General features: G+C 39.2%; 3 protein-coding genes and 1 non-coding gene across 4 annotated transcripts; all 4 read right to left on the reverse strand.

The window, feature by feature from the left end:
• Window positions 1–1,974: 1,974 nt before the first annotated feature.
• On the reverse strand, window positions 1,975–5,267 carry LOC120013440 (fructose-bisphosphate aldolase 1, chloroplastic-like). The gene is made up of 6 exons (XM_038865248.1): window positions 4,992–5,267; window positions 4,584–4,853; window positions 3,954–4,063; window positions 3,504–3,594; window positions 3,150–3,419; window positions 1,975–2,446 (listed from the first exon to the last, which is right to left on the reverse strand). The coding sequence occupies exons 1-6, from the start codon at window positions 5,169–5,171 to the stop codon at window positions 2,168–2,170; spliced, it is 1,200 nt and encodes a 399-aa protein (XP_038721176.1). The 5' UTR covers window positions 5,172–5,267; the 3' UTR covers window positions 1,975–2,167.
• Window positions 5,268–6,322: 1,055 nt separating this feature from the next.
• LOC120006376 lies at window positions 6,323–8,780 on the reverse strand. Its single transcript, XM_038856401.1, has 2 exons — window positions 8,650–8,780; window positions 6,323–7,207 (listed from the first exon to the last, which is right to left on the reverse strand). Exon 2 carries the CDS (start codon window positions 7,203–7,205, stop codon window positions 6,474–6,476), a length of 732 nt encoding a protein of 243 aa, XP_038712329.1. The 5' UTR covers window positions 7,206–7,207; window positions 8,650–8,780; the 3' UTR covers window positions 6,323–6,473.
• A 25-nt stretch (window positions 8,781–8,805) lies between these two features.
• TRNAE-CUC lies at window positions 8,806–8,878 on the reverse strand. Its single transcript has one exon. It is a non-coding gene; the product is annotated as a tRNA-Glu (tRNA).
• A 1,631-nt stretch (window positions 8,879–10,509) lies between these two features.
• Window positions 10,510–14,528, reverse strand: LOC120012019 (endoglucanase 24-like). Its single transcript, XM_038863245.1, has 4 exons — window positions 13,990–14,528; window positions 11,809–12,108; window positions 11,516–11,677; window positions 10,510–11,321 (listed from the first exon to the last, which is right to left on the reverse strand). The coding sequence occupies exons 1-4, from the start codon at window positions 14,401–14,403 to the stop codon at window positions 10,713–10,715; spliced, it is 1,485 nt and encodes a 494-aa protein (XP_038719173.1). The 5' UTR covers window positions 14,404–14,528; the 3' UTR covers window positions 10,510–10,712.
• Between the last annotated feature and the right edge of the window lie 214 nt (window positions 14,529–14,742).

A 14,742-nucleotide genomic window follows, 5' to 3' on the forward strand; every position in this document is an offset into this window, starting at 1 on the left:
CATAATAGATTAAGCCAACTAATAAGTAGGCTAATAAGCCCCAACAAGGTCTCAATGAAGCTCCATTGCTGCTCATACAATAATCTCCAAAGCTGAAAAAGAAAAGAAAGAAAAGAAAAGTGTGTGGAGTAAAAAAGGTTGGTGGAGCAAGTGAAAAAAGAGAAAGTGTAAAAGAAGCCATGGATTACCTACTTCAATATTTAATGAAACCACCGAGACTCAGACATTGGTAGCAGCCTTTGATCCCTAAATTAATGGGTCCCTTGCTGTCTCAGTATCCAAGCAAGCATCTTGCCTGCTTAGTCCTCTCAAATCCCTAGATTTTTCCAGAAAGTATATAACCTAAGCTTAGAGACACACAAATGTCAAGATATAATACTACACTGATTCTTTCTTTTATAAGGACATTCTGATTTTATAAAACTTTAAGAATATTTGTTTCTAAATAGTTGGATATAATCAATAATTGAGATTAAATAATCATTAATTTTAAAATACGTTTTTATAATCGAGAGCGACATCATACAAGTTTTTTTGTTTGAATTTCCGATATGTCCCTAAACTCAACCCGTCAGGCCCGGGCGAACAGATTTTCGCCTCTTGACGATAGGATAAGTTGGGGCAAAACCCCACCACATGACCATAAGGTTATTGCTCCAAGTGAAAATTGAACTCACGACCTTCTGAATCCATACGATTTAACCTCATAGAGATTCACCACTAGACTATCACTTTTTATTGGTAATTGAGAACAACTTAACAAGTGTGTCATTTGGACAGCCCACTAGGCTCAAATTAAACTCGGGGCCCAACTAGGCAAGTACAAACCCACTTGACAGGTTAGTTGGGTCGAGACTCAACGCAAACCATATAGAAATAACTGCGTCAGCTTATAATCAAATTCTCGACCCCGACAAGATTCTTTATTCTCTAAACAGACCTCTAAATCCTAAATCAACTTTAATCTCAGCTATTTGATCAGATCTAACGATTTAAAAACAAAATTTGTAAATTTTATAAAAATAAGGACCTCCTTACCGGCGAATTCCTATGTGTGTGTTGCTTAGGATTCTCTATGTGCACAAAATAAAATAAAGCTGCAAAAAAGAAATCAAATGAATTAAGGTCACGTTGTAATAAGTAAGTAGAAGGTAAGTGCAATAAAGAGAGATGATAACCAAGTCGTTGCACGTTTCTGTCATAATGATGATGCATCATAAAAGCAGGGAGGGACCATAATTTACCATATGGAGCCACAGAGCCCATTAGGAAGCCTTTAATTATTCTCCTGCCCAGCCCAGCCCAACAAGTGCTTAAGCCCAACTGGGCTAAGCTCTACAAAGAACTGAAAGCCCAACTCTGCTATACCTTATGAGCCCATCAACTGGTAAGCTGATTGATTTCTTCAACTAAAAGTAAAAGGTTGGACCAAGTTCATGTTTCACAAATGGATTTCAAAATGGGCCTGGTGCGGCCCAAAACACATCTTTTTATGTCCATTGCATCCTCAATCCAAAACCAGGTCAACCCCAAAACTAGGACCCCTGTGTGTATTTCGTAATGCAAAATATTACACATTTACGATTTTTTTTTTCAAAAATTCAAAATTTTTAATACATCAAAATGGTGCAACGATCGGGGAACTAGTGTGTATTGCATGAATCCTCCCTCAATCCGTCTATCACTTGGTCTTAGTCTAGCAGTGAACTCCTAAAATCTTCGTCCTTTCTTGAATTTGTAATGCTTATTTGGACATGACCCATCAGAAAGTATACTCAGGCTTAATTGGTTATCCTTGTATTGTAATAGAAATTGCATTCATATTACATGACATATATTATAATATTTGTTATCACAATAAGATTCCTATTACAATTGCACTACATTGAAACTAAACTGAGCCTCAATTTAAAGATGCCACTATTTTCTAGCCCTGTAGGCTGTAGAACTCTTGTTGTTCAATACTTGAACTTATTTACAGATAAATATTTGAAGAGTATAATATGATTGAATTGTAGATCACTTTCTTGTCCAAGATTTCAAATTTAAACAAAAATAGTCTCCATGGGAATATAAGTAAAGCAATACAAATTTCACAGAGATGAGTAGTCTTCCATGCAGTACTGCTCCATCTTCTTCTCCTATAGCAAGCTTTGCTGCAACAAGTTTAGTAGGAGTAGCCCTTGACAAACATGCCTTGCTTGGCTGCCTCCGACTCTCCCTCGCCGGTGTATTTTCCGAGCTGAGCAAGAGAGTTGGCCTTGGCACGGATGAGCAGTGCCTCCTGAGCTGCCTTAACGTTCTCCGGTCTCCCTCCCCATGTCTTCAAGCAAGTGTTCTGGAGGGCTCTAGCATAGGAGAAGGATACATGCCATGGGTTGGTAGACTGGTTCATTGCATTCAAGTTCTGAGTTGCCTCTACCTCAGATTGCCCACCAGACAAAAACTGTTCATTCCAAACAATATCACCAATTAGTCCATGTTTCATAGAAAATATCACAATACTGTGTATGTGGTGTAGACCCATAATGTGGAGGCCACTCTTGTGTTTTTGTTGTTGGAGTCTATGATGTCAAGGTTTAATAAAAAAAAATTATGATCCGAAACGACACCATACAAACTTGTTTTTAAGACATCCACACGCGCAGAAGTGTTCCACATGACGACATGATAAATTAGGCAAAAGCCTAGCGTCAGGACGGACCCTGGGGTAAAGCAGCCAAGGCTGTAGCTTGGGCCCCAAGGCCATAAAGGGCACCAAGATTTTTAAATTTTTTTTACACCCAATATTAATCCAGCCATCCAAAATCAGCCTAGCACTAGGACCGACCCTAGGTTAGTAGCCAAAGTTGTTGCTTGAGCCCCAGGACCATAAGGGCACCAGATTTTAATTTTTTTTTTACACCCAATGTTAGTCTAGCAGTCCAAATCAGCCCAACCCGAAAATAAGCACAATTTTTTTTTCCTCAAAAGGCACACACTATATCATGTCGCTTTGGATACCAAAATGATTAGGGTCGACTTTGCCTAGCGAGTGGCCCCAAAGTAATAAAATGCATGAATACTAAACGAAAGTGAATCGTATCATAAATGTAAGATTTTGTGAAATGATATACTAGAGAGTGTATATGAACTGTGATGGAACTTGCCATGATTCCAGGGACAGCTGGGGGGATTCTCCTCTGGAGGAGCTTGAGGGTGTAGTCAGCAACTTGTTGAGGGGTGGCCCTGTCCTTGCACTCAGCACCAGGAGTGACCATGCTGGGTTTGAGGAGGATACCTTCATACATCACATTGTTCTCAGCCAGGTAGAAGAACACCTTATTCCACACCTTCTGAGCAACTTCAAAGGTCCTCTCAATGCCATGTTCACCATCAAGCAAGATCTCTGGCTCCACAATTGGGACCAAACCATTGTCCTGCCAAGATTACAAAACTCTCTGTTAGAAACACAATTTTCAGTTTCTATCAGTTTGATGAATTGGGTTTTCTGGGAAAATTACTTGAGCGATAGCAGCGTAGCGAGCGAGACCCCAAGCTGCTTCTGTCACAGCCAATTCAGATGGGCCGTTGGGAATGCTCACAACGGTACGCCTAATCAATCAATCAAAGCAAAATTTGCATCAATTGCTCTGCAAAATGAGTATGAAATGGGGTTTCAGATGTGGGGTTTATGATGCAGAACGGGCCCCACACTCAATGGTTGGCATTCTGGCCTGCGGCCTTAATGTTAAAGGGTGCGTGGGTTCGACTCCACGCATCAACAACCTTGGATTTACCGGAAGGTATTCCAGATGGGTTGGGGTGTATGGTCTGCAGGCCTGATGCGGGCGGGCTTAGGCCCATGCTGGTGCGCCAGCCTCTGAGGCTGACAGCCCACAACCCCATGTGGTGCGCCACCTCTGAGGGTGTGGGGCCCGTTCTGCATCAGTTTTTGTGAATTTTTTTTTTACCATTTGGCGAACCGAGCACCCTGCTGGTAGTAAGCAGCTGTTCGTGAAGCCAAACCGTCAAGTCCTTGGCACCATGACTCGTCATTGGAACCAGCCAGAGGCACCAAACCCTGTTGTTCTCATCATCCATACAACAAAGAAAGTCAATTTTGGTTTCCAGTACATGAATTTTTTTTAAGCAAGAAGTCAACAACTCAACATGTCCATCGGACAATTGCGCCAGCTCTAAACTCGAGCTGTCAACCTAGCCCACTCAACGTTGGCAATAAGTAAGACCGAGCTAAAACTCATGCTGGGAGAATGGGGCCGCAACCCACAAAGGGGAGTTAACTCCACAAAGCGGAGAATGAGACCGAAACCCACAAAAAAGAGTTAACTCCACAAAGTCTCACATGAGCTTTTTGGCTCATGCAAGAAAATAACATCGAAACTGGTGGGGGTTGGAGTTGAAATTGTAACCTCTCGACTTTACAGGAGTTACATAGTCAACTTCATCATCCCAACCAAAATTTCTCTGTTCACTACATGAATCTATACCATTCAATCTAATCTAAAGCTACCACAGTTTTAATTTCTTCATATGTGCATATGTACATGCATGCATTTGTTTGTGTATTCAAGACAGCTTACCTTGTCAACTTTGATACCAGGAATAATTTTCTGCTCAACAAGCACATCAACTATCTTCTTTCCGTCAGTGGTGGATTGGTACAGAGTCTCCTCAAAGAGTATTGCACCAGAGATGTACTGGCCAAGTTCTGGGACTGTCACAAGAAGGGTCCTGTAGGCTTGGCGGTTAGCCTCTGTGTTTTCAAGCCCAATTGAGGCCAAACGCTTCCCACATGTAGCATTTGACTCATCCATTGCCAAAATTCCCCGACCTTTTGATGCTACAGTTTTCTACAAAACCCAGAAACACCAATCAGTGTTTCCATGTATAATTATGTGAAGATATCAATGCAATGATAGTTATAAGCTACGTTGAAGTGTGCTTAGAGAGCCTATTGGGCTGAATGATGATGATGTAACAGGACTTACTGCTGTCTTGACAAGCTCATCTGCATAGGAGGAAGCAGCACGGACGGTGAGGGATGGGGAGGAGGTGGGGTGGCAGCAGACGGTGGAGACTGGAGGCTGGCGGAGGGTCAGGGTTTGTCCCTTCACCCACTCAGACTTGTCAAGGACTGGAGATGACTTCAGAAGAGATGCTGATGCCATTTCTTGCTTCTCTTCTCTTTGGGCCTTTGAGAGGAGGCTAGCAAGTTCAGATTAGAAAAGCTAATCTCACTCTCTCTTGGTATGCCCTCTTTGCCACACATGCAATCAATGCTGGAAATTTATAATTGCAATACTGTGTATTGTCTTAAGATGTCTGATTTGAGGTTGTCGTGCACCGGCGAATCGGAATTCGCCATGTGGATGATAGAATGTACACTTGGCAGGTTGCATTGGTGGTTGAAATGGATAGTTCTAGTGTTCTATACCCACCTTGTAAAACATTTGAAATTTTGAATGAAGAAATTGTACACTTGAAAAAAAAAACCATAGATTTTTTTCTTACATGTAGACAAATGTATCATGGTCACTACAAAGCGGGTCCAAAATAATGAAAATATTGTTGTTTTGCAGTTTTGGAGGTTGGAAAGTAAGTTAGAGGCTGTGATCTCTCCCTGGATTTTTTTTTCAGCTTCAAATTTCATTCATGGCCCTGGTTTAATTGCAAGACTTGATGTCACTGGAACGATGGACTTTTTTTTGGTGACCGAGGAATCATCTAGCCTAACATGTCGTTTGGACAGTTGAATATGCGTAAATCTAGGACCGTCAACCCACACCACGCTGACGACCGTTAAGACTGGATCGAAATCCATGCGAGAGAAAGAAGACTCCTAACCTCTCATCGAAAGTGAACATGCCTATGGAACTAGGAAAATCCCATGACAATACTCCCAACTAATTCGAATTCTCGACCTTAGCTTAAGTTCAAAGATATTAACCAACTGATTGCTCAGTGGGTGTAATCATCTCTTCCATGTAATTTGCATACGACTTTATGCCATGTAGACTATGATTTATGTGTATGATTTGGTAGGTTCACTCCAGGGACCCAAACCAATCAGCCTATGCATGGCTGATATAAGATGTCAATGATGAGTGGTTAATAGCTCTTTCTAGTGCTTTGCCGCAGATTAGATCTTCACTTCTTTGGGTCACTGCCTCAGCTGCACAATTTTGTGTAGAATGCCTTATTAAAATACAGACTCCCTTTTTTTTATTTTTCTTTTTTTTTTCCCGGCACAGACTCCCTTATTTGTATAGCATTAAGGGCATGTTGAGGATTAGCTGCATCAAGGATTCATTTAACTCACTAATGCAATCATATCCTTCCAACTTTCTTTTCACCCTTCAAATTCAGCAAAAATCAAGATGCAAAAAATGTGACTAGAGTCACAAGACAAGACCACCGAAACCAAATTCAGCATTGTGACAATAAAATGTTTAACAATTTTTACTTTTTATCTAACTAGAAATTTGATTCAAAGACAGGTCTGCAATGCTGGCAACTAAATCATCTATGGATTCTACTTTCAGATCTTTCCATGTCCCTGAACGATCGAATGTTGGTATAGACGGAGAGGAACCTCTTGAAAGGGCCTTCTTCAACTGTTCAAGAAGCTCGTCTTCCTCATCTGGAATCTCCAGATCCCAGACCTTGAATATATCCTCAGTTGATGGCTCCAACTCATAAGCTGAAAACCCCAAGTCAAATCCCAAATCAGTGGTTTCGCTAGCAATCAGGGCTTCCTTATATGTAGGCAGAAAGGCAGATCTCAGAGTTTCTTCAGAGGGGTCTTCCTCTAAATTTTCAGACAGTGAAATGCTTGTCCCTTCATTTCTAGGACCATAATTGGTTGCTTCTGCCCTTTCATTGTATGGAACAACATAATCAAAATCAGTTCCACTGGGAAACTCCGCATTTTCTGCATCTGCACCGGAGGGAAGGATCTCCATGTCGGAGACTCCAGGAATACTGTTAAGAGCAAAAGAGTTGAATGATTCAGGTTGGGAACTGATGATTTCTAATAGTACATCCTTTAGAGTATTCCAATCACCGTCAGGAATTTCAGGATCTTTGATCAGGCAAGAATCAGCCCAAGCTATATCTTCAGGGGAAAGCGCATCTCCATTTCGGTTAGACTCGAAAGATTCAATGCCACAAGGAGGCAAAGGGATACCATCTTCAACATTCATGCCTACAAACATATGGACTAATGTCAGTGACAAGAGAAGAGGAGGGAAGAGGTGTAAAAAGAAATTTAAAAGGTGCCCGCCTATCACTTGCTCCCTTTGTCAGTACATTGTTCAAAACTATCTCCACTGAAGTTTGGCCAGTACAACAAGCAAATCACTACTAATAGGGGTCACTACTAATAGGGGCAACAGAAAATGTACAACAATAAAATATGACTTGGAAGCATTTATAAGTGTGACCTAGACCAGAAGGCAAAGGCATGAATATCATATTAAATAAGGAATTATTATATACCGGTTATAGGCCTAGAGTTTCTTGGCCAGACAAGTGATGCCAAACAATTCTTGAGAAAGAATGTGGTCATTCACATCAGAGAAGCAGATGATATGAAGCAACTAATACAAGCACTTGCCTCCCAACTAAGAGTTCTAGATCATGTAATTTAATCACCAAGGCTCCTACATATAGATCAATTCCATAACTGAACATGGACAGGAAAAAAGTAAACTTAGCAGTGCCCATCATCTAGTTTGTTGCGGATAAGTGATATTGAAAGGCAAACAGTGTTGCCTCAGCAGATTAGCTAGTAATAGAATGATCAGTAATGTTCCAAAACTGAAACACACTATGAACAAAATTTAACTTCAGATACTTGCTGTCATCAGTGCATTTGAAGTTGTGCGACACTATCATAAAATGCATGAGCAGACGTAAAACTAAACATTAGACATCAAAGACAAGAAAAGTACATCACACGTGAGAGAGTCTGCGGCATAAAAAGTACACTAACATTCAAAAAGAAAATAGCACAATAGAACTAATTATACAAGGTTTCACGAGGCACACAAATTAATGCAATTGGATATGGATGCCTAACAAGTAACAACAATCATATCTTATGGAATTTCCTGATAAATACGGAAGAAGCGAAAATAACATGACGGTAAAATTACAGTTGATCACCGATTATGCTAGGGCCAGGCTAACCAACCCCCTCCTCCCCCCTCCCCTTCCCAACTCTACACAAATAACCCAGTAATGACTCTGGAAGTAAAATAACAAAAATGGACGATTTTGAAATTAGGGACAAGAAGGCCAAAGATGGAATACATTTCAACAATCGATTAAAAACCCAGAATTTTATAAAGCCCAATACAAGTTATCGATTACCCCCAAAGTTTACTACGAATTCCAGCAATCCAAACTGCCAAACATGAAGCAAATATTCAAAAGCAAAAGGGGTGACCACAGCGCACAATATTAATTCAAAGAAACTACGGAGCGACAATGATAATTCTCGCAACGTTATAAAACGAATTCTGCGACAACAAATCAATCCAATACAAAGCCAACATAGAATTAGTGAAGCATCAGAATGAAAATAAAAGGCTTTAAGGAAAGATTAGATTCAATGAAGTTAACCGTGCAAACGGAGAAGCTTACCGAAGTCTTAAAAAAAGAAAACCCTAATCCCGACGACAGGAAAAGACGAATGATTTTGATCAAGAAGGAAGAGAGTAATTAGAGCTTTCATTGTGTGCCAAACCACTTGACCAAACGACGTCGCTTTTCAATAAATTAAAAAAAATAAAAATAATATTCCGTTGCCGGGACTTGAACCCGGGTCTTTCGGGTGAGAGCCGAATATCCTGACCAACTAGACTACAACGGATCTGTTATGAGTCCGACACATGTTATTTATATAACTAAACATTAGCATATCCGTCCGCTTCTTAAGACATAGATGGCCCCAGGCCCCACGGCCGTCGAAAATAAAGCGTGCAGAGCACAATTGCTAGAGCCCAGGAGGAGTAATGCTACATTCACCAAAATAAAATCTTCATTTTTTATCCCTAAATTTATATATCATGTGAAATAACCATTGATTATAAATACACATGTAAATCTTATTTTACGTTCAACACTCTACATTAAATGAAGATGAAATGAAGTCATATTTTGAGAGTCTCAAGCATTATTTGTCCGTATATAAATTTTTCACTTGACAACATTGTAAATTGGGTCAAAACTCAGCGCATTGTCACAATAATATTGCTCTAGTGAGAATTAAATTCAAAACCTTCTAAACCCATACGATTTAGCCCTAGAAAAATCCTCCAACTAAGCTATATATGCCCAATTCAGGATGTAAATGAGGACCCCCAATAATGTAATGGAGCAATCAATCAATTTAACATTCCCCCAAATTAACATGAACTAATCGGTCCGACATTGTACTAACCATGACAGCGCCCCAAATGCGATATGTCTGGGCTTTGAAAAAACACCCACACACATAATTGCGAGGATGAAAAATGCACCTAATACTACAAACGTTAAAGTCACAACTGCCATTTTGTATACGGCGTCATGGCTTTTAATCATAAAAACCACCAAGAAAGTAAGGTATTAATGGATACGGCAAGAATAGTACAATACGGATATATACGGTGCTGGAGTCCCCCATGACCATGAGAGTCCATTTGAAGGTGGTAGGTGCCAATTCATAATTTTGGTTTGTTGAAATTCTCAATCCAAACACATAGAAAATGTTATGCGTTCTAGGTCACGGGCTTATACATATTTGTTTTTCATGGGCTATCTCAATGATACTTAACCTCAGAAAACACATGCATCTTCCGGGAGTCAAAGTTACGTAGCAAACACACTAAACTCACAAGAGATGTTGTCTTCTTTGGACTCCGGTTATTTGTGAATACATCGATTTGCCATCAAGGTTTTATTTAATGTATGTCTTTAATGTGAGAAGAACTTGACTTTACTTTTAAACCATTCGGGTGGATGATGCCATACCAATATGAGATTTCAATATTGAGAGGGTTTGCAATTGAATATGGTAGGTGACAAGTTGCTTCAATGTCCAACTGCTCTAAGGGAAAGAAACTTTGTTGCTCCCTATCAAGTCCCTCACTCACTCAATGTATAGCAGCATGTTGGTGCAATTAAGTAGGTGTGGTAATCTTCACAGGAAACATTGGCTTCTACATCTTTAACACTTCTTCTTCTTCTTCTTTTGGTAATCGAGAACAACATTGTACAAGTTTGGTTTTTGTATATTCGATATGAGCTTAAACTCAAACAGTCAGGTATACGGGCAAAGAAATTTCCCATCTGACGATATGATAAATTGGATCAAAGCTACATCTTTTAACACTTCTTGAACGCATTATGCACTATGTGTGAAGATACACAATTCGAAGGACGTAGACAGGTCGAGTGACTTTCGAATTTGAGCCAAAGAGTAACACACAAATAGAGCATTGGACAGAACCAGGACAAAATTGAAAATTATCAATTTGATTAATTCTGTCACTTTCTGAAAAATCACAAAGAGGCATTGTGATTATTGAACTTTAATTGGAAAAAAAAATGAAAAATGAAAACTAGCCTCTTCCCTCTCTGTTTTTCCCAATAGGAGAGATCTTTCCCAGTTTTCCTACATCCAGTATGATGACTATATGCACAAAAATGAACCGGGTTTTCGGCTAACTGAAATTAGGATTTGCTGCAAAATAAGCAAGCACACCAACAAATGGTGCATTGATGTAAGTCGTAGGCTCGGACTTCCTAAAATCAGCCCTATCATCTTCATACTTATCATCCTCTCCAGGTCCACCCACCAGAGCTCCAACATGTACATTGGAGTTGGGATTTGTTGAGTTGAAGTAAATTGAACCTTCTTTGCAAGCAATGAACTGTGCATGATCCTTGATTGACGGTAAGGACGAGCCACGGTGATGAATGCGTTGCGGATAGTGATCACTATAACCCACCATGTAAGATAATCCCATAGGATTATCACCTAGAATGTAATCAACTTGCTTCTTGGCCTGTTGACGGAGCGAATTTGGACCGACCATTAAGTTGCCACAATTGAGAGATTGTGATGTTTTTCCAAGGTAATTGGCATAAACAAGTAGAAGGAATGAAATTGTAGTGGAATGTTGAAGGTTACTTCCTCCTGGCTTGTATATGAGGCCACCAGGGGTGTACTCTATGTGGGAAGATGAGGATTCTGGTACTAACGTGCACATGAAGCTATCTGCTGATGCTTTGTAGGATTCAAGCGAGTACATGTTTCCTTCCAGGACTTCCTACAATGACATGTAGTTAAAAATGTCAAATTTTGTGTTTAATAACGTCGAAACTGTTGGGCATGAGAGTTGAACTTGTGACATCCCTCATTTGCGAGGAATTGTCACTGTCAATTTCACCATTCCAACTAAAACTTCTTTTTTTGTGCTTACAAAACTTGTTATGTGATTAAATGTCTTATAAAGAATCTGACCTTGGAAACCAGAACATTTAGGCCAGCATGCTTGTTGTCCCATCCAAATTCATTGATGTTGTCATCAGCTCCAAGTGTTTTGCCATTGTTTTCTATGTAACTAAGGTAAGAACCATCTTGAGATGCCCTCCTTAGCCATGCTGCTCCCCAGAGGAGCTCATCCTGTCAAACACCCCCCAACAATTATATTAAATTTAGGGGAATCTGTGATTAAACTTGAGAGAGTATGTTTACATAATATTTTTAAATCAAACATTAGTATATATTGATTAAGAAAAAACAATCTTACTTACTTGATATCCATCAAAGTCACAGTAGAATGGGCAGACACCATCTCTAATGTTAGTATTGTCACTATAAGCTCCTCTGTAAGTGTCTGCTAATTGGAAGGCCTTAATTGCACTACGCAATAATGTATCCGAATAACCCGGATCTGATGACCGGAATGCCATGGATGAAGCAGCAAAGGCAGCTGCAGTCTCACCAGCAACGTCCGAGGCCGGGTTCGGGGCATCAACTGCATAGACAGTCCTCGGAGTGTCCATATCTTCTGGTCTCTCCCAACAACTATGATCTGCATTTGGATCACCCACCTACATAGAAGCACAAACAACCATACATCCCCCATTTTGTCAAGCATTATTTACAGTAAACATTTCAAAGGAAAATGATCTCACGAGTATTCTTGAGCGCGTGATGAAAAACAAAACAATTAAGACAAAATGCAAAACAATTAAGACAAAATATGATTGGAACGATTTCTTTCTCGACTCTTGTGACATTCAATTCACGGATGTCTGAAGAGAAAAAAAAGAAGAAGAAAAAAAAGGTGGTCCAATAATTCAATTTCAATATACATCATCATGAGGGTCGCAATCTACTCTTATCTCTTGCATACCACCTTTATGGGCAGACAATTAAAAGGTGTTGTAGATTTATAGGTGAAAAATTAAACACTCAGAAAAAGCAGAGGAATTACACCTGAATCACTAGTTGAGTGATAATGATAGTGTATATCAACCTAGTGATTAGGGTTTCAATTCTCTTTTCTCCTTTTCAAAAGAAACAGAGGAATTGAGGTGTATATCAACCTAGTGATTAGGGTTTGAATTCTCTCTTCTCCGTTTCAAAAGAAACAGAGGAATTGAGGGGAAAAAAAGAGAACATGTCACATGTTTTTACGTAATTGTTCTAACTAAATTTCAATTCAAAAAGACTAGCACATTGTGTCAGATTATTACCCCCTACTTGGAGTATCCAGTACATAAACAATGTAGAATACATAATAATCCAATATAGAATCAATGCACGAAGTGATCACATCCAGTAATTAACAATACAAAAATCTTTATGCCTTATCTGTCATGATATTTAATTTCAATGTAGATTATATAGTTAAACTGTTGCTTCGATGGCATATGATCATTTGGGATGAGCGGCGTTGTAGTAAAATTACAGCCAAAAAGCCTCTATAAGGGCTAGTTTGGTAAGACATTTTGAAAATAGTAGATATACTAGAAGAAATATCGAAGAATTTTAGTAGCAGAAATGCTGCTCGAATGCTGTGTGGTGTTTGGTTGAACTTTTGTTGGTAACATTTTTACTGAGTAGCATATATTAAATGATAAATATTTTATAATATCAATAAATTTATTTATTTATTTATTTATTAATTTATAATAACACATGAAGTGAGGGGTATAAATGGAATAAAAAAATTTAATGGGGACAATATTGACTTTTGACAATGAAATGTTACTAAAATACTTCATACAAGTAACATGTCAAAAGTAACATAAAATGCTAAGTAAAAATTTCTCGGATTACGTATCAAAAAAACCCGTTTGGATTGAAAGTAGCATTTATACTAGCAAATAGTATAAATACTACTAAAAATGCTGATATAAACGGGGCCTAAATATTAATATTTTTTTTCATAAAAATCATTAATATTTCGATCGGATATACAAGTGTAATAGTATTTTTTTTGTTTTAAATAAAAATCAAATTGGACATGAAAATTCTGAATCATTGAATTTGAATTAGAAATATGAAATATTTTACACACCTTTTACGTTCAATTTGATTTTTATTTGTTATAAAAAAAATACCATTAGACTCATAATCCCGATCAAAACAATTCCCGATTATTTCAAAAAAGAATTGGTGCCTTATCCCGCGGATTCGATCATTTGGATCAGATATCAGACTAACAAAGCACGCAATCCAAATAGGAATAAAAAAAGTACTACCACTGAATCCAACTTATGTTCAATGGTGGGGCCCAAAAGGTCAATATAGGCCCAAAAAAAGTCCCTGAAATCTCACGTTCCCTCCACTCGTTGGCGGTTTAGTTTCTTTAGTTCAAGTGTTCAACTAATCCAAAACAACGTCAAACTAAACTAACTCCCCAAACTACCCCTACAACTACTTCAAATTTGCAAAATCTACCACCAAACCTTCAAAACACTAACCTGTACGAAAATCCGATTCGGCTGCGAAACAGTTTTGAGCAAGTAATCGGTAGCCCAACGAATCGCCACCAACGCATTCCTTCGCTCGCTGGAAGGCATGGAATCGCCAAATTCAATCACACTCCACGCCAACATTGTGGTGGTGAATGCCATCGGAAATCCGAACTTGACGTTGTCGCCGGCGTCGTAGTAACCGCCAGTCAAGTCCGTATTGTACATCCAGCCGTCACTGAGACCCGAATTCGCCCGCCAATTCACGCGTTGGTCATTCGGCAAAAATCCCGACCTCTGGCCTTCGAAAAACTGAATCGCCTTCGATAATGCGTCGTTGTAGTCGTGACTACTCGATTGAAGCAATGATAGTTGAAGAAATAGAAGAAGAAGAAGAAGAAGGAAACAACAGAGATTCTTCATTTGTGTTAATGGCGTGTGAGTGGGTGTTGCGGTTGTTTGGTTGGTTATATTGGTGTTCGTGAAGAGAGTGGGGAGAGTCACGAGAGAAGGTAGAGTGTGCGTGTAAGCACCGACACTGACTGGACTCTGGAGAGTGTCAGTTTTGCTCACATGTTGCAACAAAGTGTGAGTGCGCATAAAACCTTTATATCCAAAATTGTGAGAGTCCGGGGATCTGTTGTAAAAAATTATGTTCGAAATTCAATATTAGTGTGAACAAAAAAATCGGAAAACCCACGAATGTATTTTTATCGTCGTCACGGGTCTAACACTATATTTTTTATCCCAAAAAAAAAATAA

Source organism: Tripterygium wilfordii, chromosome 2 (assembly GCF_013401445.1).
Source record: "Tripterygium wilfordii isolate XIE 37 chromosome 2, ASM1340144v1, whole genome shotgun sequence".
Lineage (NCBI taxonomy): Eukaryota > Viridiplantae > Streptophyta > Magnoliopsida > Celastrales > Celastraceae > Tripterygium > Tripterygium wilfordii.

Excerpts from the sequence above, each read along its gene's own strand:
- LOC120013440 (XM_038865248.1), bottom strand. The coding sequence starts at position 5,171 with ATGGCATCAGCATCTCTTCTGAAGTCATCTCCAGTCCTTGACAAGTCT. Across the intron at positions 4,854-4,991 it reads ATGAGCTTGTCAAGACAGCA|AAAACTGTAGCATCAAAAGG; the intron begins GTAAGTCCTGTT and ends TGGGTTTTGTAG. Across the intron at positions 4,064-4,583 it reads CTGGTATCAAAGTTGACAAG|GGTTTGGTGCCTCTGGCTGG; the intron begins GTAAGCTGTCTT and ends TGAGAACAACAG.
- LOC120012019 (XM_038863245.1), bottom strand. The coding sequence starts at position 14,403 with ATGAAGAATCTCTGTTGTTTCCTTCTTCTTCTTCTTCTTCTATTTCTT. Across the intron at positions 12,109-13,989 it reads CGAATCGGATTTTCGTACAG|GTGGGTGATCCAAATGCAGA; the intron begins GTTAGTGTTTTG and ends GCTTCTATGTAG. Across the intron at positions 11,678-11,808 it reads GTGACTTTGATGGATATCAA|GATGAGCTCCTCTGGGGAGC; the intron begins GTAAGTAAGATT and ends GGTGTTTGACAG.
- LOC120006376 (XM_038856401.1), bottom strand. The coding sequence starts at position 7,205 with ATGAATGTTGAAGATGGTATCCCTTTGCCTCCTTGTGGCATTGAATCT.